The 26,212-nt window shown below is 31.8% G+C and overlaps 3 protein-coding genes across 3 annotated transcripts; 2 read left to right on the top strand and 1 right to left on the bottom strand.

Annotated features, from left to right (window-relative positions):
- The first annotated feature begins 95 nt into the window (after window positions 1-95).
- LOC134686389 (uncharacterized) lies at window positions 96-3,271 on the top strand. Its single transcript, XM_063546059.1, has 5 exons — window positions 96-204; window positions 423-580; window positions 1,408-1,506; window positions 2,164-2,352; window positions 2,776-3,271. Exons 1-5 carry the CDS (start codon window positions 202-204, stop codon window positions 3,002-3,004), a joined length of 678 nt encoding a protein of 225 aa, XP_063402129.1. The 5' UTR covers window positions 96-201; the 3' UTR covers window positions 3,005-3,271.
- A 14,055-nt stretch (window positions 3,272-17,326) lies between these two features.
- On the bottom strand, window positions 17,327-19,918 carry LOC134686388 (uncharacterized). Its single transcript, XM_063546057.1, has 5 exons — window positions 19,852-19,918; window positions 19,463-19,623; window positions 19,068-19,166; window positions 18,106-18,294; window positions 17,327-17,801 (listed from the first exon to the last, which is right to left on the bottom strand). Exons 1-5 carry the CDS (start codon window positions 19,852-19,854, stop codon window positions 17,579-17,581), a joined length of 675 nt encoding a protein of 224 aa, XP_063402127.1. The 5' UTR covers window positions 19,855-19,918; the 3' UTR covers window positions 17,327-17,578.
- Window positions 19,919-20,265: 347 nt separating this feature from the next.
- On the top strand, window positions 20,266-24,107 carry LOC134686387 (uncharacterized). The gene is made up of 5 exons (XM_063546056.1): window positions 20,266-20,272; window positions 21,240-21,421; window positions 21,920-22,045; window positions 22,551-22,730; window positions 23,765-24,107. The coding sequence occupies exons 1-5, from the start codon at window positions 20,270-20,272 to the stop codon at window positions 23,970-23,972; spliced, it is 699 nt and encodes a 232-aa protein (XP_063402126.1). The 5' UTR covers window positions 20,266-20,269; the 3' UTR covers window positions 23,973-24,107.
- The last annotated feature ends 2,105 nt before the right edge of the window (window positions 24,108-26,212 follow it).

Raw genomic sequence — 26,212 nt, 5'->3', positions numbered from 1 at the left:
AAATGTTTTGACAACATTCGAATTGCAAAATAATCTTTTGTTTTCTACTTAAGTGCATAATTATGGTTTGGACTATTTGACGTAATAGTGTCATACGAGCTGCGATTGGCTCTTAAATCCGTTTCCTCATAGCATTACAATACATAAAAGAAACGAAATTATGAGTTATTCAGAATATACAGTTGTTCTAGCGATTTAAACATGGTAAGAAAAGACTATCATTCACTTATCATATCTCAGTTCAGTAAAGCTGCACAAACTATGACAATTAGTTGAATTGAAATAAATTTTTGATGATTGGTAATAAATAAATATGGTATGAATATCTAGTCATTCAGTTAATGTCTTTTATATCTGAAGACTTTACCCACAAATATAATCAAATTGTTGTTATAACAATTTTAAACTTTTCTTTTATCTAGATGCATATTTTTGTTGTTTGGTTTGCGGTATTGGGAGTATCTGGCGCATACAAGTGTATGGATCCTCCAGAAATGCATTGGCCTGATAGGGTCAGAATATGTGATGGAAACTTTAAAAATAATCTTGGATGTGATGATAAAAGATTAACGTATAACCAGTAAGTACATTGTTCAACCAGTTTTGTTCAGGCGAGTTCTATACATCTTTCTAAATCATAAATTTGAAAATTGTTCCTGATTGAATTTCTGATTAAGATATTAAGAATTCGGTCATTTTGTTATTTAACTTTTTTTTACTTGTTACTTGTAGAAAAATCGTTCGAAGAATTTGCTTTATATTGTTTGATATATCACATCTTTTGAATAATTAAAAAAAAAGAAACCAAAAAGACAAATACCAATCAAACCTTAGAAAGATTAAATACAAAATTAAACTGAGAAAGATAACATACTAAATTAAAACTCAGAAAGATTAGATAAACCATGCAAGTTTCATATACATATATAGATATATATATGTGTAAGTCTGAAAATTACACCAAACAGTGTTAGAATATATATATATATCAGCTGTCATTTTATATGTGTTTCAAACGATGTAAGTGGATAAAATCAACGTTATGTGTACAATTTTGTACACTTAATATGTTTCAGTGTTCATGCACATGCACATATGATCAACATATCCTACCAGGTATTATCACAAAAAAGCACACGATTAATGTTGTAGATCTGTAGATGAAAAGTATATGATTGAGCATTACACGTTATACACTTTTCAAAATTAAGGATATTGTCAAACAATTACACGACGAGAACTTCTCACGGAAGAGACATTCTAGGAAATATTATTATGGCTATATATTAACATATAGATGAGACTTCTTTTTTTTAATTTTCAAATTACTAGTGTATTATACTATGATGAATATTGTTATAACTAAAATGTATACCTTTTTTCATTGTGTTGCAATTTTTATTTCAGTGATATAATAGAAAGCGCTCTTCAAGCTGACAGAGATCTCCTATCCTTCGTTGAGGATTCATGTAAAATATACTCTCCAGAACTTCCCCTTGAATATGAGTAAGTTTATCTTTATATTTGAAAATATTTTTTATGACAATTGTCACTATCGAGGGAATAATAACTTTTCTAAACAGGGTGTTTAAGTAGACACTGGATGTAATTATTACTATCTGGTTGTTCTAAAAATGACAACCAACTGTCTGATAGTGAGCAAATATTCGACGAAAGAACATTTCATCAATTTCGTGCGTCCGAATAGCTTTATTGATTCACTTTCATCATGAATCATAAAAACAAAAAAATGTATAAAAAGTAAAGACGTTAGAAGCTTTATCACCAAGATGGACATAACACGAATGTCTTCTAATTACATTTGTTAAAAAAGTTTAAGCTTCATTACCATTTAATGTGTCATTGCATCAAAGTCAAAACATCAGTTAGCAATGTGTTATAAGAAATCAGTCCAAGTATTCATCCACGAAGTGTTTTACACCAAAATCATAATTTTGTCTCAATGTGTTATAACAACAATGTTCGAATATTCAACCACTTGATGTTATTACAAAAAGGTCCCAATATTCGACCACATTGTGTCGTAACATTAACCGCAATGTGTTTAATGCAGAAAAGTAATTAATATTGCTATGAGTTTACCCTATTGTCCATTCTTTTACTTGAAATAAAATTTATATAATTGTCCCCCTTTATTTAAAGGCAATGTCCAATTGATGGCGGAGATCTTGGAAAAACATTAGGGAGATGTGAGAAGGTTTGTGATGGCGAATATGTTAATGTTACAGCTGTAAATGTGCAAATGGTGGATGAAAGAACAAAAGTGTCACGTTGGAGCAAGTGTTATGTTATACGTCCATGGGAACAGAAAGTCTACTACATGAACTGCAGGTAAGTAGTTATGTTTCACACATCTGTTTTCTTTCTCAGGCGCCTTTAAAAAAAAATTCAATTATTATCAACAATGTAGTAGTGGTAGTACCAAAAGACAAACTTGTTCACATGGATATAAGAAGTTGTTGTATGAGTGCCAATGAGACAACTCTCCATCCAAGTCACAATTTATAAACGTCAACCATTATAGGTAAAAATACGGTCTTGAACACGGAGCCTTGACTTACAACGAACAGCTAATGTACAGTTTCTAATACTTTGGTTGTTATTTTATAAACCTTTATCCTAATTTACTTATTGGCAAATGAAGAGATTCATGTTCATCTTCTTCAATTCTTTTGTATCTCTGATCAAAATTGAAGATTAAAATCTTGCTTATTTAAATTCACCAAATAAATTATGATTTATTTTTTATTGCAGAAGTGATAAACCTACTTTTGCAAGCAGTACTAGTTCATTTAAGTGTGTTCCAGACAATTTCATCAGACGTAGGGTTGCCGTATTTTGTCCAGAATTTAAAGAACACCAATGTCAAAAAGTTGACATTGAATTACCCACTAACTGTGCTGCAAGTCGATTTGAATGTGTTAAACCGAAGAAATCAAAGCAACAAAACGTAGACAGCTTCTTTGATTCTTTGTTTTTGTAGTTAGTTTTTTTTTTTTAAGAACAATCCGCACGGCGTGCTGTAGTTCAAATCTTACGGTGTCATCAAAACCATTCTGAAAAGAAGAAAAAAGATGAAATGCTTTAAGTTTTGAACCTCACAGATTTGAAAAATTTTGATTTTCTTTTTTAAATCCATGCAGACTGTGATTTTTAGTTGTTTTTTGTAATATTGTTCATTTCATCATCATCCATTATGCCATGTTCTTTTTATATTGACTTATGTGAAAATAAAAAAACAATAACTTTATTTATCCGAGTCTTTAGTCTCTTTTTGTTAGTGTAAACTAGTTAATAATTGACATTAGTTATTTGTCATGAGTTTATTTAATTTTCCATTAATAAATAGATAGGGAGGTTTGGAATGCCATTAAACCAGGTCAAACCCTATATTTTATCTTAGAATGTCCTGTACCAAGTCAGGAATATGGCAGTTATTATCAAATAGTTCGTTGTATGTGTGTTGGCGTTTTGGTTTTTTTTTGTAGCACTTCGGTGTTCCTGTTGTTCCTCCGTTTTCCTCTTATAGTTGAAATGTTGTCCTCAGTTTTTGTTTGTAACCCGGATTTGTTTTTTCTCAATTGATTTATTACTTTTGAACACCGAGATAAAAAAAAATATTTATACAACAACTTTACAAATACAATACAAAATTACAATCCTGCTATCTATGACGAGTTTATTTTAGGGATGTCGAAAGATCAGAAATATAAGACTCGTGTACTCGGTCATTCTACTTGCAAGTACTCGAGTTCTCGGATAAATCTTAAACGTCCAATGAAAAGTTTCTTAAATTGTTGGGATGTGATATTTTGTTTATTACCCTTTAACAACTTAATAATAATAAGATGACATCGCTAGACATCTTAACGAAAGACCCACGTATTTTTGCAGACCTCAAACTGTGCGACTACAAAATATAACTTGATCCTATGTAATGTGTATTGCTAGTCCAATTTTGTGTCAATAAAACAATGAATTACGCACCACTGTTTCTAAAAAATAACCTATTATAATAGCAATTATTGGTTGTGTGTTCACGAACCACATCAGAAGCATGCCAATACAACCACCAATATGTTTATAAAGTACGACTTGATAGACAATCTGTATAAGCTGTTCCTGTGGAGTTAGTATTTTTCATATAACGACTTGTTTAATAATTTGTCAAAAAGAAATTGGACTTTAAATTACTCATTTGAAACGATATTTAATCATAAATTAAACAATAATAAAATATAATAAAAATAAAAAAATAACATTTAATATAGATCTCAGACCAATCACGTGTACACCGAAGTCTTGATTAACAAACAAAGACAAATAGTAATTATGTAAATAATATTAAGTTTTCGGCTTGTTAGTTATTAATTCATGTAAGTGTTCATCCATGTAGAAACACCGTTACAAATGTCTCTGATTAGTTGCGTAAGGTTCACCGCAGGGAACTTTGAATTTGTTTTTGTACCCACAACTACAGATGAAAGATATTTCTAAATTTTAATACAAGTCCTGCACATGAACAAATCTTCTCGAAAGGAACAGGCTATGCTTGTTCTGCTTAAACACTTTTTGCGATTATAGATAAAACTGAGACTAAGCTATAACATAAAGGAGGAAGGATAAACGAATTTACGTTGTTTTTAGATATTATTATTTCAGTATTACGAAGGTTATTCCGAAGGGAACTAAAGTTAGTGGAAATATAAGAAAGTTTAATCAAAGGCAAACGAGTATCCGATTAAAAAAAAACCGTACTCGAGTACTCGACCTTCCACACGAGTACTCGCACACGAGTACCCGAGTACTCGTGTACTCGTTGCAATCACTAGTTTATTTAAAATCGGACGTGAACTCACTGCCTATAATTTGTGGCACTTGATCAAACTGTCGGTAACCGATGACACACGAATACACGGCATACAACTGATGGCACTTAAACACACTACCTACTACTGATTTGTCTTTAACTGATGGTAAATGAAAACAAAAACACTCCTTTTATACTGCAAACATATCAATCCGAATACTTAAGGCACATAAACTCACTGCTTGCTAATGATTTCACGTGAAATCATTGCCGAATACTGATTGCACTCTAACACACATTTTATAACTAATGGCACGCGAACAAACTTTTTATAACTGATTTCATGTGAATATAATACCTTTTGAACGAAATGTGCAACTCTCCTTGTCGACCTCATCATAATTTCGGAGCTCCATTTTCCACTTATGAAAAACAAAAAATCTAATCGGTCAATTTTGTTGCATTAGCCTTTATATGCCAGGAATATTGTTCATGTACAACAAATCTCCATTATAGAGGAATTAAAGTTATATAAAATTATAAACACGACGGGTGCCACATGTTGAGCAGAATTTGCTTACCCTTCTGGAACACCTGATATCACCCCTAGTTTTTGGTGGGGTTCGTGTTGCTTATTCTTTAGTTTTCTATGTTGTGTCATGTGTACTATTGTTTGTCTGTTTGTCTTTTTTTTCATTTTTAGCCATGGCGTTGTCAGTTTATTTTCGATTTATGGGTTTGACTGTCCCTCTGGTATCTTTCGTCCCTCTTTTATATATCTAAGTAGGCGGTAATTTTATTATGCAGTGTATTAAATTTTCTGTACCCTTCACTACAATATGTTTGAGGTCTAAATAGTCCACACTGTAATTGTGTTTAAATTGTGGGATAGTTCGTGGGTTTCTTGATTTAAATCATTTCATTTCCTGACAGTAGATAGTATGAATGACTTTTCTATTATGATTTATTATATGACCTAAAAAGGATTTACAATATAACCAGATCCAACTAAGGTCAAATTTGCCTTATAATGGTAGAATTTTCTTCCCATCTAAATGCCATTTGTAATACAAACGTCTTTGTGTGACATCGGCAATAGCTAGTATAGGCAGAATGTTATGGTCTATGTTACTGTTGTAAAATTACCATATTATACAATTTGATTGGTCACATAAGGTGCCATGGCGTTGTCAGTTTGTTTTAGATTTATGAGTTTGACTGTCCCTTTGGTATCTGTCGTCCCTCTTTTAACGCGAGCCTTTTCATTTATTGGGAATTAACATAATAGTAATAAATTGAACTAGTTTTATCGAGTTCTCTTTAACTGACATGATAAACGGAATAAAGTGGAACTTATGTCTATTCTTGAAACTTACTTTAAAAGGGATGTTTATAGAATCGAATTCATAACAGTGTGGCTGTGGACATTGATTGGCGCACTTTAATATCTCATTGACTGGGACAGATTAGGTGAATGTTCGTCTATTACGCCCATTGCTCACGACGTCCTAAGTATAGATATTTAAACTGTGGAGTCACCAAAGGTTCTCAACGCCTAAATGAAATAATTCGAAATATAATCAGGAATTTGTGTTTTGAAAAAAGAATGACTTACTGGCTTTAAAAATTGCAATGCATGTGTTGATTGATTATCTTTTTCGGACGTCAAAGCGATTTAGCAATTGCGATTGTCGAATAATGTCATCTTTTAATTTTTTTATCTGGTCTAAAAATTTATTTTAGAACGAATGCATAATCCACTTTCAAAAGTTGTGCAAATACATAACATATAGAAAAAATAAACTTCTGCCCTGTCTTTTTCGTACTTAAAAGTTATTGGATAGTAAGAAAGCTATTTGGAATGAATCCTGTGAAATTTGCATGCACTTACGGTATTGTATTGGTAAAACTGTTCTGCTATACTGCTACTACTTTGTGAAAATCACTTGGCAACAGAAACGCATTCATCCTATTTATATTCAAATCGACCCAATTTACATAGAAATGGACGACTTCGTGCATTTTGTGATCGCAAATAAAATATGTTCCGGACCATACGCGTATGGTCCAAATACTCATACGGCCCGAACACATACATGATATTCTGTGCGTTATAGGTCGTCTATTCATTTTTTTTCTTTTGTTGATGGATTTGACGTCTTTCTGTGATTGATTATTTGTTTTAAATACTTTAAACTTACTTGCAAATAATTTAAAACCAAGACTTAAATTAAATGTCTAAACAAACCATGATTTTTTAAACATACATCACATCCATTGAAAAGGCTAAAATTCGCCAGGTCTTTAATTTCAACTTAGTGACTTTATTGCGGACCATTTTCCAATTTTCATGCGGTATCCTTATTTTTTTTCTCTCGCTCAACTTTCGTGTTTGTTTTTACATGGCAAGACCTCTTGGAGCTTTCATTCTATAAAGTGTGTATTTTGCTAATGGTTGAAGGCCATACGGGGACCTATAGTTTGCTAACGCCTGTTGGTCCCTGCAGTTATATCTATGATAAGAATGAGAATTGAATTGTCATAGAGACAACAACCCAACCAAAGAGCAAAACAAGCCCAAGACAACATGTAGATCTTTCGTATCAAGGGAATTGCTATAAATATATTTATTTCAAGTTAATAGTATAAGGCCATACTCAAGTTGTAAATAGATCTTGTCGTCAACTTTTGCAACCAGCTTCTATGTTTCTATAATGCACCGTTCATCTTTTTTTGGCCTCTACCTTTCCATTGGACAGACAATTCTGTTTTCGACTATTTTTAAAAGATGCATTTATTTACAAAATCATACAGGACGCATTTGTTCCTCCTGTCCCAAGTAAGGAGCCTCTGGCCTTTGGAAGTCTTGTATGTTTATTAATTTTTGTTCATTTATTTGTTTAGGAGTTAAGTATGACGTACTTTTTCACTGAACTAGTACACTTTTTATAATAGTTTTTCGATATCGCTCGGGCAAAAATAATCATGAATATAGAGCCTACCCATGTTAAAACTACAATAAAGTATAGTTTGTATCAATTATTTCTTAAATCTACCATTGTTTTTTGTCTGTTGGATTTGTGTGGCATTAAAAAATACAAGAGTATAAACTACACAGTGCAACTTCCAACAAGAATTTGTCATCTGGAACTCTTCACAAACAAAGCCCACATGGTTAGCATTGAATAAATAGAAGGTCACTCTAAAATGATTTTGTTATTTAAGTCAATAAGATATTTTGTGAAATAACGCGGGTCCCCATTACTTAAAAGTTTGTTTTTTTTTACAATGAATAAACTTTTTTTTATCATTATTTATTGATATCAGCTCTGAACATTATCATTATTAAAAGTGAAACTGTAGTAAGTGACGGTAAAAAAATTATTTAAAACAAATTCCTTAAATGATTTGTGAAAAGAAAGTTTCATTTTATGTATCAAAATGTGTTAACAAGTGATTTTTTAAATCCCCACTTGAAGGCCTCCGATAGACTGAGTGAGAATAAAATCATCGCCAACGACAAACAAGTTATAGGTGAATTTTTCAGTATAATTACTAACAAACGTTTTACCGTCGACCACACTGTTATGAATTTAATTCTAACTAAATTGATAGTTTCATGTTCGTGTCGAAAATTCCGCCAATCTTCATCTTGAACTCTTGTGTTTAAGTTATCGTTCTTTGGAAAGATTAATCTCTTGACTTTTTATTATTAATATGTATGTGTTCATTATAAGGTTGTATATGATTATTTCTGAATTGTATAATATGGTAATATCTTATGATGAAACGTAAATAAGGTTATTATTATTTCATTTTGTCTTCACGGCTATTATTTCCGCGAAATGATTTGCATAGCGGGAAATGGGGCGTGATAACGTTGTCAATCATCGGAAGAAAAACAAAACGGTAAGCAAACTTTAGATTGCCCAGAGCTCGGACGTAAAACTTATATTAACATGTAATACCAGTTCGTACCTCATGGAAGATTAATATGTATGCCATTTCGTACCTCATGGAAGGTTAGATTGTAATACCATTTCGTACCTCATGGAAGATTTATATGTATGCCATTTCGTACCTCATGGAAGATTAATATCTATGCCATTTCGGAGCTCATGTATATGCATACCATTTCGTACCTCATGAAAGATTTATATGTAAAACCATTTGTACGATCATCTTCTGACAAGGTGATCTATTGGCTGTCAGTATTTCTCAAATTAAAAAGCCATAACAAGTACTTTGATTGGTCACATAAGGTGCAAATACTTATGCAAACACTTTGACTCATGGCTTACTTTTTGAGTAAAAGTCAGCTTGTGTCCCTTTTCACTGCATTTCCTGACAAATACAACTATTAATTACTATAACAACAGTAGCAGATAATTCTGTCTTTGTTGGTTAATTAATCTCATACTTTTAGAGTTTAACAAATAATTAAGATCAAATCCTGCAAAAAAAACAAAGTGTAATTATAACTATTGAAGTTTCCAAGTGCTGCTAAATCAAAACAATCATCGGTCTTTATGAAATTGTTACGTCTAGATGCATAATTTTATTTAATATATTATATTTAAAAAAAACTTAAAATCATGATTAACTTTACAAAATATGATAACATGTATTAAACCCATGAGGTACGAAATGGTAGATGCATTTTGCGCATAGGGTACGAAATGGATATTATCGTTGGAACCAAATGATAATGTTCGGTACGACATGGCAGATTTGGGTACGAAATGGCAGAGGTACGAAATGGTCAGTGTACGAAATGACTTGCTTCCACAGACATAATCATGATAATAGGTAAAAACGTCAAAAGTTTGGGTACACCAGTTCAATTTGTCATACAATCTTAATCATTAGAAAAACAAATAAATGTTTCAACAAACTCAAAAACACATTTACTAGTAAACAAAGTACATAAGCAAAAAGGAAAGACAATAATTCACAATTAACCTTCGCACAGTAACACAATGGCGGGATGTATAAGTACCGAGCAACGTCATATGTATTATAAAAGATTTTTTTCTATATAAAAAGGACAAGACGTTCTTTGACATATCCTTGGCCTCAGATACTGGTTTTATTTAGTTTGACTAGCAGCTGCAAGCTGTTGAATACCATATGAGTTGGGAAATGTATATTTTATATGTATGTGACTTTCATGTATTGCTGCTCAGGTGGGAACAATTTATAATTTCAAAAGTAAAATAATCTCGCTTGTCATAGACTTCCGTTGTGAGATGACCGCTTATGTCAATTTGAGGTATAAGTCTAAAATATGTATTTCTAGTTCTTAAGGACATATTATAGGAACACAATCAAAAGTCAAATGAAAACTTTGCATTGTTAAGGGAAAGAACATCATATATCAAGATGTGAAATCAAATGATCGGATTTCTTAGATTTTCTTGTTTTTAATAAGTAGCAGGTGGACTCATATGAAAATAAGAAGAGGTCGACAAGGAGAGGCGCATAACTCGATATTCACAAGACACGAGTTATAAAAAGTTAGTTCACGTGCCATTAGTCATTGAACGTTTGTTAACGTGGAATCAGTCTTTGACATTAATTCACGTGATATTAGTATTAATCATTGTGTTGATGTATCTTCAGTATAAAAAGAGTGTGTTTGCGTGATTTTAGTTTTTGATAGTGTGTTCATTTTCCATCCGATAAAGAGAGTTCTTTCCACGTCTCATCAGTAGCAGGCAGTGTGTTTAAGTGCCATCAGTTGTATGCCGTGTATTCGTGTGTCATCGGTTATCGACAATTTGATCAAGTGCCACCAATTATAGGCAGTGAGTTCACGAGCCATTGTAAATAAACTCCTTGGATTGCAACTTTGTATTTTTAAAGTTGTTGTTCAAATAAAGTCCACAGTAATATATTTGTGCTTAGAGTAATAAATCGGTTGAGAAAAAACAAAACCGTGTTACGAACCAAAACTCATCAACTATAAGAGGAAAACAAAGCAACACCGAAGTACCAAAAAACCAAACGCAAATACACATAAAACGAACTATGGGCTTTGCTCATTGTTAAAGACCGTACGTACAGTGACCTATAGTCATTGTTGAAGGCAGTACAGTGACCTATAATTGTCAATTTCTGTGTCATTTTGGTCTTTTGTGGAGAGTTGTCTCTTTGGCATTCAAACCATATCTTCTTTTTTATATTTGATAATAACTGCCTTATGCCTGACTTGGTACACGACATTTTAAGATGAAATATAGGGTTTTACATGGTTTAATAGCTATACCTCACGCAAGACATGCTATCTATTTTTCAATGAAAAATTAAATTAACTGATGACAAATGGGGTCCTGATTGGTAGTAAAATCTTCTTAACTCATATCAATTATTAACTATTCTACACAAAAAAAAACTACAGGTCCCGTATAAATACAGTTGGTGTTTTATTTACACATAAGTCACAATTACAAGAACATGGCATAATGGATGATGAAATGAACAATACAACAAACAAAAACATAATATCACAGTCTACATGGATTTAAAATAGGAAAACAAAACTTTCCAAATCTATGAGGTTCAAAATTTAAAGCATGTTATCTATTTCTTCCTGCCTTGTTGCTTTAACTGATAACATTAAATTGAGCCACATCACATCGTGTGGATACATTTCTGTAGTTAAGAGAAAACTACAAAAACAATGAATCGAAAAAGCTGTCTACTTGTTGCCTCCTTGTTTCCTTTGGTTTGACACATTCAAATCGACTTGCAGCACAGTTAGTGGGTAATTCAATGTCCACTTTTTGACATTGGTGTTCTTTAAATTCTGGACAGAATACAGCAACCCTTCGTCTGATAAAGTTGTCTGGAACACACTTAAATGAACTGCTCAAAGAAGTAGTAAAAGTAGGTTGCTCACTTCTGAAATTAAAAAAATCAATAGTTTTTGTTTGATTTAAATAAGCAAGCTTTTTTAATCTTCAATTTCGATCAGACGTACAAAAGAATTTGGGAAGATGAGCCTGAGCATCTTCATTTACCAATAAGTTTATTTGAAAAGTAAATTAGGATAAAGGTTGATAAAAATAAGAAATAAATCATTATAAACTGTACACTAGCTGTTCGTTGTGAGCTAATGTGTTCAATACCTTACTTTGACCTTTAATGGTTGACTTTTATAAATTGTGACTTGGATGGAGAGTTGTCTCATTGGCACTCATACCACAACTTCTTATATCCATGTGAACAAGTTTGTCTTTTGGTACTACCACTACTACATTGTTGATAATAATTGATTATTTTTAAAAGGCACCTGAGAAAGAAAACAGATGTGTGAAACATAACTACTTACCTGCAGTTCATGTAGTAGACTTTCTGTTCCCTTGGACGTATAACATAACACTTGCTCCAACGTGACACTTTAGTTCTTTCGTCTACCATTTGCACATTTACAGCTGTAACAGTAACATATTCGCCATCACAAACCTTCTCACATCTCCCTAATGTTTTCCAAGCTCACCGCCATCAATTGGACATTGTCTTTAAATAAAGGAGAGCAATGATATAAATGTTATTTAAAGGAAACAAATAAACTGAAATGTAGACTAATAGCAATATTAATTACTTTGCTGCATTAAACACATTGCGGTAAATGTTATGACACAATGTGGTCGAATATTCGGACCTTTTTGGAATAACATTAAGTGGTTGAATATTCGGACTTTGGTGGAACAATACTTCGTGGATGAATACTTGGACTGATTTCTAATAACACATTGATGATTAATGCTTTGACTTTGATGCAATGACACATTAAATAGAATTGAAGTTAAAACTTTAAAAAAAATGAAATTAAAAGACAACCAGATAGTAATAAATACATCCAGTGTCTACTAAAACAAACCTGTTTAGAAAAGGTTTTGTCCCCTCGATAGTGACGGAGGTAATAACAAATATTTTCTAATTTATTGATAAACTTACTCACATTCAAGGGGAAGTTCTGGAGAGTATATTTTACATGAATCCTCAACGAAGGATAAGAGATCTCTATCAGCTTGAAGGACGCTTTCTATATGATCACTAAAATAAAAATTACAATACAATTAAAAAAGGTATACATTTTACTTATAACAATATTCATCAAAGTATAATACTCTAGTAATTTGAAACATAAAAATGAAGTCGTGGTGTGATTGCTAAAAAGACATCTCTTCATAAGAGAAATTGCACAGAAATTAGCATATATAGGTGAAAATAATTATATAACTACAAATTTAATGTTCTAGATTTTTGTATGGGTAACGAATGCTCAATAGAATATGTGTCAATCAATCTTTAACAAATCTGTTCTCTGGAGTGCTTACTTTACAATCACAGAGGCCGGTGAGTTAAAATGTAATTTCAATAAAATTATTCGGTGTGTAAATAACAACATAGATGCCATAGATCAGTAAAAAGCTATCATCTATATGTTAATATGTCTATAATAATATTTCCTAGAATTTCTCTTCGTTGAGAAATTCTCGTCGTGTAATTGTTTAATAATATCCTTAATCTTGACAAGTACGTGTATAACGTGTTATGCTGAATCGTTTGAAACACATATAAAATGCCAGCTGACAATCAACAAGAAAAAAGTTGAATAACAAAATGACCGATTTCTTAATATCTCAATTAGAAATTCAATCAGGAACAATTTTCAAATTTATGATTTAGAAAGATGGTTTAAGAATATACTTACTTGTTATACTGAAATCTTTTATCATCACATCCAAGATTATTTTTAAAATTTCCATCACATATTCTGACCCTATCAGGCCAATGCATTTCTGGAGGATCCATACATTTGTAAGCGCAAGATACTCCTAACACCGCAAACCAAACAACAAAAATATGCATCTAGATAAAAGAAATGTTTCGAATTATAGTAACAACAATTTGACTATATTTGTGGGTAAAATTTTCGGATATAAAAGTCATTATATTTTAAAATAACTAGATATTTATACTATATTTAGCAGTATGTTTATTTTTTCGTAGGACGGTATTTCTATGAAGCAAAAGTCGGGGAAGTTAGTACTTAGGTACTCATTTATATCCGCAAAATACTTATTCCGTATAGGAGAATATTCAGAACATGCGAGAACGAAATGTTCCACGGTCTCCCCAGATTTGCATGAACACATTTGACAAATGGGAGTCTCGCACATCTTCATTCTATACAAAACTTGATTCATAAGTAAACAATGTTGTCGTGCTAACCATTTTAACCTTGTAGACTTAAAATCGACAAGTTTGACAAATAAGGCTGTCTACCAGACGCAAAAAGGTTGAATTTGGAGAACGCATTTAGACTACTTTTATTTCTTATAACTTGAAATTCTCTTTCACGAACAAACTTCCCCAAAAACTGTTTAAAAATATTCAGGTTAACATTTGAGTTTTTAAAAATAATCAAGACCGACAGTTTTAACAATTATATGGTCATTTTTATAAATTTTCTGTTTACAAAACTTTGCATTTTTCGAAAAAACTAAGGATTTTCTTACCCCAGGAGTAGATTACCTTAGCCATATTTGGCACAACTTTTTGGAATTTTGGATCCTCAATGCTCTTCAACTTTGTATTTATTTGGCTTTTTAACTATTTTGATCTGAGCGTCACTGATGAGTCTTATGTAGACGAAACGCGCGTCTGGCGTAAAAAATTATAATCCTGGTACTTTTGATAACTAATTAAACACATTTTTCATATACTGAGGAAATCCCCATCCTTGATGTAGCGCTAAGCCCTTTAGCTCGTCAAATATGATTCGAAATTATCTTTTCTTATCTTTGTCATGAATTCTAGCAAAATTAGACACCCTTTGTCTATCAAGGAAATCATTTATCGGTTCCCAACCCAAATCTACGAACAGAGCCGACTTAAGGATATTCATATTACCACTAAAAATGAGTTTCGCCGGTTCATATTGTCAAGTTTCAAGAATTTGTTTGCTTGAGGCTGACGACGGCAGCCATACAGCACAACCATGTGCAATAGATGGCCGTATTACCGAGTTCCAGAGGGAATCTCCGAAGGATATGCGATTGAAAGATCCGTGCTCATTTAGCAACTTAGTCATATAATTGAGCTTGCGCTCGAAGTTTTTTTTAAGTAACAATTTATATGGAAGGCAAAAATCAAAGAACGGGTAAAATAAACTCCAAGATATTTGTATTCATTGGCTTCCTCAAGGAGCCGGTCACCTTATTGCCATTTCTTATCTTTATATAAACGCTTACCTATTTTCATAACCTTGGATTTGTTTTGATTATATTTTAGATTTCACTTTGAAGCAAAATTAGCTGTTATATCAAGCAGACGATGTAGTTCCGCCTCGGACTTCCCGATAAGAACTTCATCATCAGCACATAAAAGGCAATTTACTAGTTGTGAGGATAGTTCGGCACCAAAATTGTTGGCTTCGAGCATGCTTACGGGGTCATTCATTAGAACAGAAAAAAGAGTCGGAGACAAGATACAACCTTGTTTCAAGCCAAATTCTAAGAAACCTGTTTCATAATCACCAAACAAAACTTTGTTTGATACATTACTGTAAAGTGATTTGAGCAGTTTTCAACTCTTACCTTGAATACCAGTTTTCCACAATTAATAGAAAAGGCCATCACACCAGACTCTATCGAAAGCTTTTGATAGGTCTAAAAAAGCTATATTTTTTTTCTATTTTTTAGCTTTTCGAATAGAACAAATACCTTGTAGAGTAAATTTATGATCCTCTGTTCTTCTATTGTTTCTAAATGCCCCCTGAACATCGCCCAAAATATTATTTTCTTCTAAGTAGGTCATTACAGATTCCTCCAAAATTTTCGAATATACCTTGTACACATTAGACGTTAAAGTAATCCCCCTATAGTTATCAATATCATAGACAGACCCAGCTTTGAGTAGGGGTTTGATGATGCCATTTTGCCAGTCACCAGGTACAGCTTCAAGGTCAGTAATAATGGTGAAGAGATCAACGAGTGAATCCACAAGAGCATCGCCACCAAACTTAAAAAAAATCATTGGGAATCTCATCAATACCACTTGCTTTGTGCGACTGAAGATTTCTTATAATTTTATCTATCTGTTGTCGAAAGAAATTCCTTAACTTCATTTTGCATTTTAAGTTTAAAAGTCATAAATCGCTTCGGCGAAAACAAATATAGATTATAGACTAAACCCGATGGAAACAAACAAAAAGTACGAGAAAAGCAACGGAACAATATGGGATAAAACCTTACTGGTTGATTGAATAACTCGCAAATCATTTGTTTGAAATAAAAAAAAAAAGTCAATCCAAGGCATAATCTACGTCGTGTAGATAACTTCTAGTCCGAGATTACTCTGACGTCCAACGGCTGTTTTGCCAGACAAGGTGGAGTCGTTGGACGTCAGACCTCGTCCCATATCATAAAGTGGATATTTGCACGTCTTAAAGGGATACGCTGCTTCGTTGCTTCTAGGGCCAACTGACGGCCTTGGAATTATATAAATCGGTCATCAATCTGTCCATTTTTTATTTATCTCTTCATTCATGTAAGTTTCACCTACCTGCCACCCATTATTTTCCCTATTTTAATAGTTTTCACAGTGACTTATCGATTCCGGCATTTTGACTTTCATTTTCAAATGGACGACAAGTTACGAGTTGGCGGCCTCGAGACTGAAATTATTCAAATATTTATGCTAATTTCGGGATTGTGTATATTTCTTAACCTCCTTTACAGGAGATCGGTATTAAACATTTAGTAGCCAATAATGATAACAATCGGAAGCACTCGGACCTTACTTGCATCGTAAATGAACGAGATGTTAGATTATGTATTCACATTGACCTAGGGCCATCAGCTCCCATAATACATTGTGCCTTACTTTTTCTCGTTGATCACATGACAAATGACAATCTTTCAAAATGAAAGTTAAAATGCCAAAATCGATGCGTTACTGTGAAAACTATTAATATAGGGGGATATAAAGGGTGACATGAATGAAGAGATAAATGAAAAATTAACAGATTGATGCCCGATTTATATAATTCCAAGGCCGTCAGTCGGCCCTAGAAGCAACGAAGCAGCGCAGCCATTTTGGACGGGCAAATATCAACTTTTTGATATGGGACGAGCTCTGACGTCACACGGCCCAAGCTTGTCTGCCAAAACAGTCGTTGGACATCAGAGTAATTTCGGATTAGATAACTACATGTAGTTATTGAAACACTTCACAATTTACCACAAAAAAAAACGCCAACACACATACAACGAACTATTTGATAATATATATATTCCTGGCTTAAATAAATAGGGTTAAACCTGGTTAAATGGCATGCCAAACCTCTCGCAAGACATGCTATCTTTTATAATGGAAAATAAGATAAACCAATGAAATCTTAATTCGTAATAAAATCTCTTTAACTAATGTCAATTACTAACTATCCTACACAGGGGGAAAATAAACTACCAGACACAGATATATAAAATATTATATTTTATTTATACATTAGTCACTATTACAAGAACATGGCATAATGGATGATGATGTGCACAATATTACAAAAAAAACAACAAAATATCACAGTCTGCATGGATTTAAATACAAAACTTTCTAATATGTGAGGTCACAATTGAAGGCATTTAATCTTTTTCGTCTGTTCGGAATGGTTTTTATGACACCATTAGAATCGACCTGCAGCACACTGTGCGGATAGTTCTTTAAAAGACTGGACTACAAAAACAATGAATCGAAAAAGCTGTCTACGCTTTGTTGCTTTGTTTTCTTCGGTTGGACACATTCAAATCGGCTTGCAGCACAATTAGTTGGTAATTCGAGGTCCACTTTTTGACATTGGTGCTCTTTGAATTCTGGACAGAAAACAGCAACCCTACGTCTGATAAAGTTGTCAGGAACACACTTAAATGAACTGCTCTCAAAAGTAGGTCGATCACTTCTGAAATTTAAAAAAAATCAAATAACTATTTGTTTGCTTTAGATAAAGAAGCCTGTAATCTTCAATTTCCATCAAACATAATAAAGTATTTAAGAAGATGAGCCTGAACCTCATCATTTACCAATTAGTAAACTTGAAAAATAAATAGAGAAGAAAGGTTGATAAGATATTAAACGAAGTATCACAATCAATACATGTGAACATATTTGACTTTTTGATACCACCTCTACTTCAATGATAATAATAATTGAAAATTGAAAAAAGTTCATTAGAAAAAACAGCTTTGAGTGATATAACTACTTACTTGCACTTCATATAGTAAACTTTCTGTTCCCATGGACGTATAACATAACATTTGCTCCATCTAAAGCTTTTTGTTTTTTCGTCTACCATTTGCACATTCACAGCTGTTACATTAACATAATTGCCATCACAAACTTTCTCACATCTGCCTAGCGTTTTTCCAAGATCACCACCATCAATTGGACATTGTCTAAAAAGGGGGGAATCATATAAATTTGTACGGAATGGAAAAATAATAGACTATATGTTTCTTATGATTTCTAGCCGTCCAGGTAATTTCATAACAATATATATGACTTTGTTGAAATATCACACGTTGCGATTAAATGTTGTAACTTTCTTGTAATAATAAAATGCTGTTAAAATTTAGAACTTTGATGTCATAAGACGTTATGAAACGATTTGATGATTGTATTGTGACTACCCGGTGTGGACGAGTGTCATGACGTCTCTGTGTTGTTATAACACATTGTGAAGGACTTGTAATAAAGAAAAGTGTTGATAAATGTTCTGACTGTGTTGTTATATCATATTGTTGATGAATGTTATTACTTTGTAGTAATACAAAAGTGGTCATAAATGATATGACTGTGTTTTAATAAAATATCTAATGAGAATACATCTTAATTATATTTATCAAATGTATAAAACATTCGTTTAATGTCCATTATAGTGACATAGCTCATAACTTTTTCATTTATCTATACATTTTTGGTTTTTCAATATTTTGTGTTAAGGCGCTCTTGATGAAAATAAAGCAAGGTGATCGATTCGGAAGGATGAAATTGATAAATATTATTTCATTGATGATTTGTTATATCTATTTAGAAAGTTGGTTATCATTTTTGAGGAATTTGGAACATTCAGATAGCAACAAGTAACACACAACCTCGTTACAACATATAGCCCTTCGATTTTGGCGAATGTCATTATAATTACTGATAGATATTAATCAAAACTTACTCATATTCAAGGGGAAGTTCTGGAGAGTATATTTTACAAGAATCCTCAACGAAGGATAGAAGATCTCTGTCAGCTTGAAGGGCGTTTTCTATATGATTACTGAAAAATAGATACAAATGAAAATAAAATTCATACGAAGCGATTAATAAAATATAGAGTTGAGCAAATTCTTTATTACAAGCAATTAGACAACAAACCTCTACGAAATTGATGTAAAAATCTAATATTCGGATAGTCATATAAATTAGAAATCGACTGCTGCTAAATACATACACAGTTTTAATTCATAAAATCTGTTGAAAATCATTCAAGTGCAATTTTCAAATTTTCAAGTTAGAAAGTTTAATAATACTTGTAATGTGTCTAGAATATTTCTGGCTCAAGGATGTACCTACTGGTTATACGGGACTGTATAGTCATCATTACATCCAGGACTATTTCCAAATTCTCCATCACATATTCTGACCTTATCAGGCCAATGCATTTCTGGAGGATCCATACACTTGTAAGCTCCAGTGACTCCTAGTACCGCAAACCAAACAATAAACATAGTCATCTAGATAAAAGATAAGTTTACAATTGTTATAACACGATTTCATTCACATTTGTAAATAAAATGTCTTGATATAAAAGAACCAATGTTAAATATTACAGTGCATACTTTACTTTTATATTACCAATCATCTAAAAATGATTTTTATATAAAATGTGTTAACTTACAATATAATAGTGTATGCAGCTTTACTAAACTAAAATATCATTAATTAAAGAATACTTCTTATACCATCTTAATATCTGTCGAACAACTGTTCTTTCTAAATACTCAAAATTTCGTTTCTTTTATGTATTCTAGTGCCATGAGGAAAAGGATGTTAAAGCCAATCGCAGCTCGTTAGGACACTATTACGTCAAATAGTCAAAACCATAATTATGTATTTTAAAAGAAAAACAAAGGAGTATTTTGCAAAGATATCAAAGCATGTATATGATAAACATGATGTATTGTGACGTAACTTTTATTTTGTTAACATAGCCTTAAGACTTTTAAGTAATACATCAGTGTATAACGTACAAATAAAAGGACGAATCAAAAAACGATGTTACAAAACAGTAGAAGTTAATTTCCTCGTTTATGCATATAAATATCCGTATTTTCTAGTTTATAAATCAGATTTAATTTTGATTCGATACTAGAAATAACAATGGTAAGATGTAATCAAAATTAATGTAAAAAGATATATTTATAATTAGATGAAAATGTTTGAACACCGCAAAAGATACTCTAAGTATTAAAATGTTCTATTTGGAAAAAACTATATTTTGTTCGGGAAATATTCTGTATACATAACTCTATTCTGAATTTACCTATATATCAAAGTCTTTAAATGGTAAATATTACAGGAACTACTTATATTTAGGTAACTTTTGTGAACAAGTTTTTGAAAACGATCAGTGAAATTAAAACGTTTTTTTATATGAAAAAAAAACTTTTGTAAGATAAATGTTTCGGAAAATTTCTTCATTTTAAAGAAATCTTTGTATCAAACGAATGTTTTAATTATGATCATCAACTTTTATTACAAGAGACATAAATGCATGTATATAACCTTTAGTTGTTTACTTTTATAAATTTTGACTAGAATGGTGAGTGTCATTGGCACTTATACCTCATCTGCTTATACCTATGTATATATAAATATATATAAGTGTCTCTGTTTTTACTATTTCGCTACTTGTGGTTCGTTTATTTGGACACGATGTCTTCTTGTTCTATTGAAAATATTAAAGAATAAAGGATTTGAATATATAAACAATATAGATAGTATTGCATGTTAATCTTCAAATAATTGTATCACTGTAACCAAAACTGTTTATTGAATTAATAAATAAAAGATAGCCTAAAGACATTTATTTAGAAAATATGTATTTATTTTCTATCAGGTTCCACTTCAACTTTATATATTCAACTAGTAGTGGTTCGTTTATTTGAGCATGATGTATTTTCATTTATTTGAAAATATTAATAGCTTGTTTACATATATAAAAGTATTAGTAGTAATGCTTGATAATCTTTACGCATATTATTCCTGTGACCAAAACTTATCATTAAATAGATGAAACCAAAGATAGCTGTACGACATTCATTTAAAACATGTGTTGATTTTTTCTCAGATTCCACTTCAACTGTACATTGCTGTCATAGCTGTGACGCTTGCAACTGCTCTCCCTAATCCGATGAGTAAGAAATTTCAGCTCTGTCAGAAATACGACTTGTTGTATAGACAATGTCTACCACCACAGGAATGGATATGTGATAAGAGTAAGGTCCCAGAAAACTACGTTAGATATAACATGTAAGTACTCTTATCATTCAAAATGTTATTAATAAATAAACTCATCATAGATGCCATGATTATGCAATAATTAAAAATATAATGAGAGCACTTCTGAGAAAATAAATGAGATTCTCGAGGTAATCGTTGAGGTTTACCTAAAGTCCATTAAAACTTTGGTGATATGTTACAACAAAAAGTGCAAAACGTAAAGATCAAGGATCAGAATTCACACACACGCTTCACTTAAGACAAAAACAAATACAAATTAAAAAAAAAAAAACAATCGCTAGCTCCGATATTTCATCATTTTGTATAGCATAGCAGTCATTGTGTTTTAATATAAATATAAGTAGATGAGGCAAATTATGCTTCCATTTAATACTAAATAAATCATCTTACTGCCTCATACCAATTAAAACATCTTATCTCTACATACAGTAAAAGCTTATTGAACAGCCTTGACATTAAAGATGTGATTGATATTTGATGAGATTTAAATAAAACTCTCTCTTACAGCCGTCAAGCAATGACAGACTCAGATGGAAGTTTTGTGAATTACTTAAAACACAGCAAAGAATGCGATGGTGTCTCAAAACACATATTCTCTAAACAAAATGCAGTAGAGGATGTCAGAGGAACTGGGTAAATACATTTTAAAAATAGAAAATTTTAAGTCACCACTGCAATTTTAAAATGGTTTCTTCAGAAATGTCTTTACACGGAACGGTCAGAGTGCATATTATTTCTTTTTGTTTCATTCTAAACCCATAGCACCTAAATGAGTTGTTTTTTGAAAGTTGAACTCTTGTTCAATTTGGAGCTGATACTAATCTTTTACATAAACACATTTCAATGTTTTCTATCTGGTTGGTTCTTTTGTAGGAAATAAATACTCACAATCACAAAATAGAGCTCAGATTCTTTTAATTATTTCTTTTTTTAGAATATTGCAGAGATAATGATGCTATTTTTAATTTTGAACACATTTTATATCGAATTAATGCTGTTTGCAGTACTACTAGTAACATTTCACAGTTATTTAAACTTTACCATCTGTTAACATGTCTTACAATATTCTTCTATTTCGTGATAAAAACTGCATTAGAACAAAATGATTTAGATAAATATAACCATGTTTTTATTTCAGAATGACGAAAATGGCAAAGATCCATAAATTTCCTATGTGCAGAGAAGTGCGCACACCTGTGACCCATATTTATAGATCCATCAACCAAATAATGACTGGTAAAAAACTGGGGGATGAAATTTGTGAAGTCGTTTTAAGCGAACAAGGAGTCCAAACAATTTATAAAGTGGAGTGTATAGGGTGAGTTAATTTTTAGTCTCAAACATATCATTTAGTTATAAAACAATTAACACTAAGATCAACCAAAAATAATGTAAAAATAGAAGAAAGTTTTGTTTAGAATTTGGTGGATGTCTTTCTTAAGTATAAGTAACACTTCATCTTATTCATGTTTTCATAATGAACGATTGAATACAGAAAATGAGAGAGAAAAAACGTTAAATATTTCTGAATCAAATGGCACCAAATCCAAGAAAAAAGACATGCTACTGTAGTAAGGCTAAACTGATATAGAGTCCAAACGTGACTATGTACGTGTTACTGATCCTAATGATTCATATTTGTGGTAATCCCTAGATTGTAATGTGTGTGTTGGTCCAGTTAATGAGTTTCTAAATTTCATATTCTAAAACATACATATTTGCGCATGTTGAACTGCGATGGCCCAACAATAGTGGACCAGTTTCATGTTAGTCTATATCAACCCTATTCCTTGTTGTTTGTCTATTGTACTTTATCAATAGGTGTCGGATGGAAGTGGTTGGTAATGTCTGTTGTATTGTCTATTACTTTCGACAGTCCCCGATATCTTTTTTAACGAATTATTAACGATCTCTCTCTTCCCATACTTTCCGATCTTGTCCCTTACAGCTAGTAATCAGTCTGTGTTTTTTTCTAATCTACATGTATTGTTTTACCCCATCGTAAATGTATGAGACACATTAAGTCTGGGTGGGTTTTACAGGATAGAGGATAAAGGACAAAAAATGCAGAAAATCGGTGAAAAAAGAAAAGAAAAATAGTCAAAAAAAATAAGGAATAGAGAATAATGAGGAAACACAATTGAAAATGGGGGAGGGGAATTACCAAAAAATAAAAACTATGGAAATGAAAGCCGCCCATCACATATGTCTAGCGTTGAAGACTTCACTTTCATTATATACCTTGGGTTATTTGTATCATTGGAGTGTAGCCTGCATCTCATTTAACGTAATTCCAGCAAAAAAATATCATATTTATGTTAACTTAATTTGTTCTTACTTTTAATTTTACAGCCATAAGAGAACAACAAAATGTAGATTCCATTATGCCCCACAAAAAGATTATTACTGCCGACCAACCAATTACGTCACCAGAACCATGGCAGTGTTATGTCCTAGTGACAATGGAAGAATAACTCTCCATGCCGAGAAGATCCCAACAGCATGTAGTTGTGTAAAGGTTGGATGTGACGATACATTCACAACAAAAAGAATTCTATAAAGTGAAAGAACATTATTGAGTCACTTACAAGGGCATGTGCAATATATTTCATCCTAATCATTTATGTGTATTGTCTTTTATGTTTATGTCTACTAACAAACCATAACAATAGTATTTAATAAAAATAGCTTTAAATATTGTACTTCTATTATCTATTATAAATGACAAGAACCTAAACTATACAAATGAATTTTATCATGTTGTAAAAAAATAGATTTGACGAATCTTGAAGGGTTTTTTCATTCCTTTTTCAGAAGAGGTGTATCGGCATTTATAAATATTTACGGGTGTCACATGGAGATCAAACTATGTCCACCCTTCAGGAGCACCTAAGATCACATCGGGTTAGGTTAGGTTCTTGATTTCCAGTCTTTTGTTTCTATGCTGTGTCTTGAGCACTGTTTTTGTATGTTGTCGTTTTTTATTGCTAACCAATGTTTTTCAACTTCTGGAATATCTTTTGTATGACTATCTGTCACCTCTCTTATACTTTTAGTATATTGCACCTCTGTCCTACATACAATTAAAATAGTTAACACCAATCAAATGAATGTTTGTTCTATTTTTGTCAAATTGACAGGGCTTATATCACAATTAAAGAATATGCATGCGGTCGATATGAGAATATTTTTCCTAAAAAAGTTCATTAAAACCAGACTTTGTCATCAGCCGATTATAACCTATATAGTGATATAATATATTATTATATTAGTATCTGACACCCTGTCCTACATACATTTTTAGTTTAAGGATGAACTGCCTTCTTTCTTATCCGTCCTTTTCGGTATACAGAACTTAATAAATATGTCATTACTATGTTTGAACAGTTGGACTGATTAAATCTGGAGTAGACTTTAAAATTTAAGAGGCAAAATAATTTGTTTTCAAATTTTTTTCTTAAGATATTGTTTCGTTAGTAAGGGAAGTCGCATGTTGACAATTTTTTTGGCTGTTCATGTTTTTCGTTTGAATCGTTTCACATTGGTAATATTGAAACCTTATAAATACGGTATGGTATAAGGTTCGCTCTATATTGACAGCGGTATGGTAACCTTAAATGAATTGAATCATCGTCAATGTGGTTATTTCGAATAGTTTTATCATTGTCAATACCAAACCCTTTGCATGATCGTTTGGACATACACATCTGGCCTTGTTCTTTTTTTTTTATTTTTTGATAACCTCTTTTGTGTCTTCTTAGTCGGTATATAGTGAAGTGTTTTAATAACTTTATGTAGTTATCTACACGATATGGTTTTTGCCTTGGGTTGGCTTTTCTTATTTCAAAAAACTTATTTGTGAGTTATCCTATCAACCAATTAGATTTTATCCTAAAATGTTCCGTTGCTTTTTTCGTACTTGAGTGTCTCCTTTCGGTTTATTCTTTAATACATGTGTGTTTTCGCCGAATCTATTTATTATTCATTATTATTCATTGGATACCAATTTTCGTTGATTTCGTGGGTAAAGTGTGAACCAGGTATGTTCATCGAATAAAATTTTTCTTAAGGCTTGCATAAAGACTTCGGCAAAACAACGAATGTGCAAGTTTTCCTTCATCCACGAAAATTGTGCCCACGAAAATAAATGAATCAACAATATTAAAACAAAGTTTGGGTAAAATTTAAAATAACATTAGAATTGTCTGTAAAATAATTTGTTTTATAATATATTGAGTGAAGTTTTCTGAGATTTTATATGTACCTTGTATATGTTCTCACTGCTGCCATCCCTCTCTGGACCCTAGTTATGTGCTTCTAAACTTAGATATGCAGTAGTTTGCAGTTAATGGAGATTTAACCTGTATACCATGTTTAGTAACAGTCTTTTGGCGTGGCTCTATACTTATACATTGTCATTGTGTAATTGTGTAAAATATCTTTGTTATGCGTGTTGAATTAATGAAATTAAAAAAAATTGTTTTACGGTAAGGAGAGAATATAATGCATAATCTGCGAAGGTTAAATAACATAACAATTTCTAATAACATATTTTAACGGAATAAAAAAATGGGTTTCCATTTCAAATTAAATGTGAAAATATATCAGCTGTGCTTAGGTTCTAAATTTTGACAAAACTATTTGGCAAGTGGGTCATTCTACAAAAAATCCCGCAATTTACATAATTTAAGGACGAGCATATGATACTGATGGTGTGATTATATACGAAAACATAATATCACTTTACAGTATTTACAATTAAGTATATTTATTAATATCTATGAAAGGACAAAAAAAAAC

Source organism: Mytilus trossulus, chromosome 10, assembly GCF_036588685.1.
Source record: "Mytilus trossulus isolate FHL-02 chromosome 10, PNRI_Mtr1.1.1.hap1, whole genome shotgun sequence".
NCBI classification, from domain to species: domain Eukaryota; kingdom Metazoa; phylum Mollusca; class Bivalvia; order Mytilida; family Mytilidae; genus Mytilus; species Mytilus trossulus.
This window is presented reverse-complemented; position numbering and strand designations above follow the sequence as displayed.

What these genes read in the sequence shown, in the direction of transcription:
- LOC134686389 (XM_063546059.1), top strand. An exon ending in GAACTTCCCCTTGAATATGA is followed by an intron (nt 1,507 to 2,163) that starts GTAAGTTTATCT and finishes CTTTATTTAAAG; the next exon opens with GCAATGTCCAATTGATGGCG. An exon ending in GTCTACTACATGAACTGCAG is followed by an intron (nt 2,353 to 2,775) that starts GTAAGTAGTTAT and finishes TTTTTATTGCAG; the next exon opens with AAGTGATAAACCTACTTTTG.
- LOC134686388 (XM_063546057.1), bottom strand. An exon ending in TATACAGTCCCGTATAACCA is followed by an intron (nt 19,167 to 19,462) that starts GTAGGTACATCC and finishes TCTATTTTTCAG; the next exon opens with TAATCATATAGAAAACGCCC. An exon ending in GTTTACTATATGAAGTGCAA is followed by an intron (nt 17,802 to 18,105) that starts GTAAGTAGTTAT and finishes TTTAAATTTCAG; the next exon opens with AAGTGATCGACCTACTTTTG.
- LOC134686387 (XM_063546056.1), top strand. An exon ending in AACTACGTTAGATATAACAT is followed by an intron (nt 21,422 to 21,919) that starts GTAAGTACTCTT and finishes TCTCTCTTACAG; the next exon opens with CCGTCAAGCAATGACAGACT. An exon ending in GAGGATGTCAGAGGAACTGG is followed by an intron (nt 22,046 to 22,550) that starts GTAAATACATTT and finishes TTTTTATTTCAG; the next exon opens with AATGACGAAAATGGCAAAGA.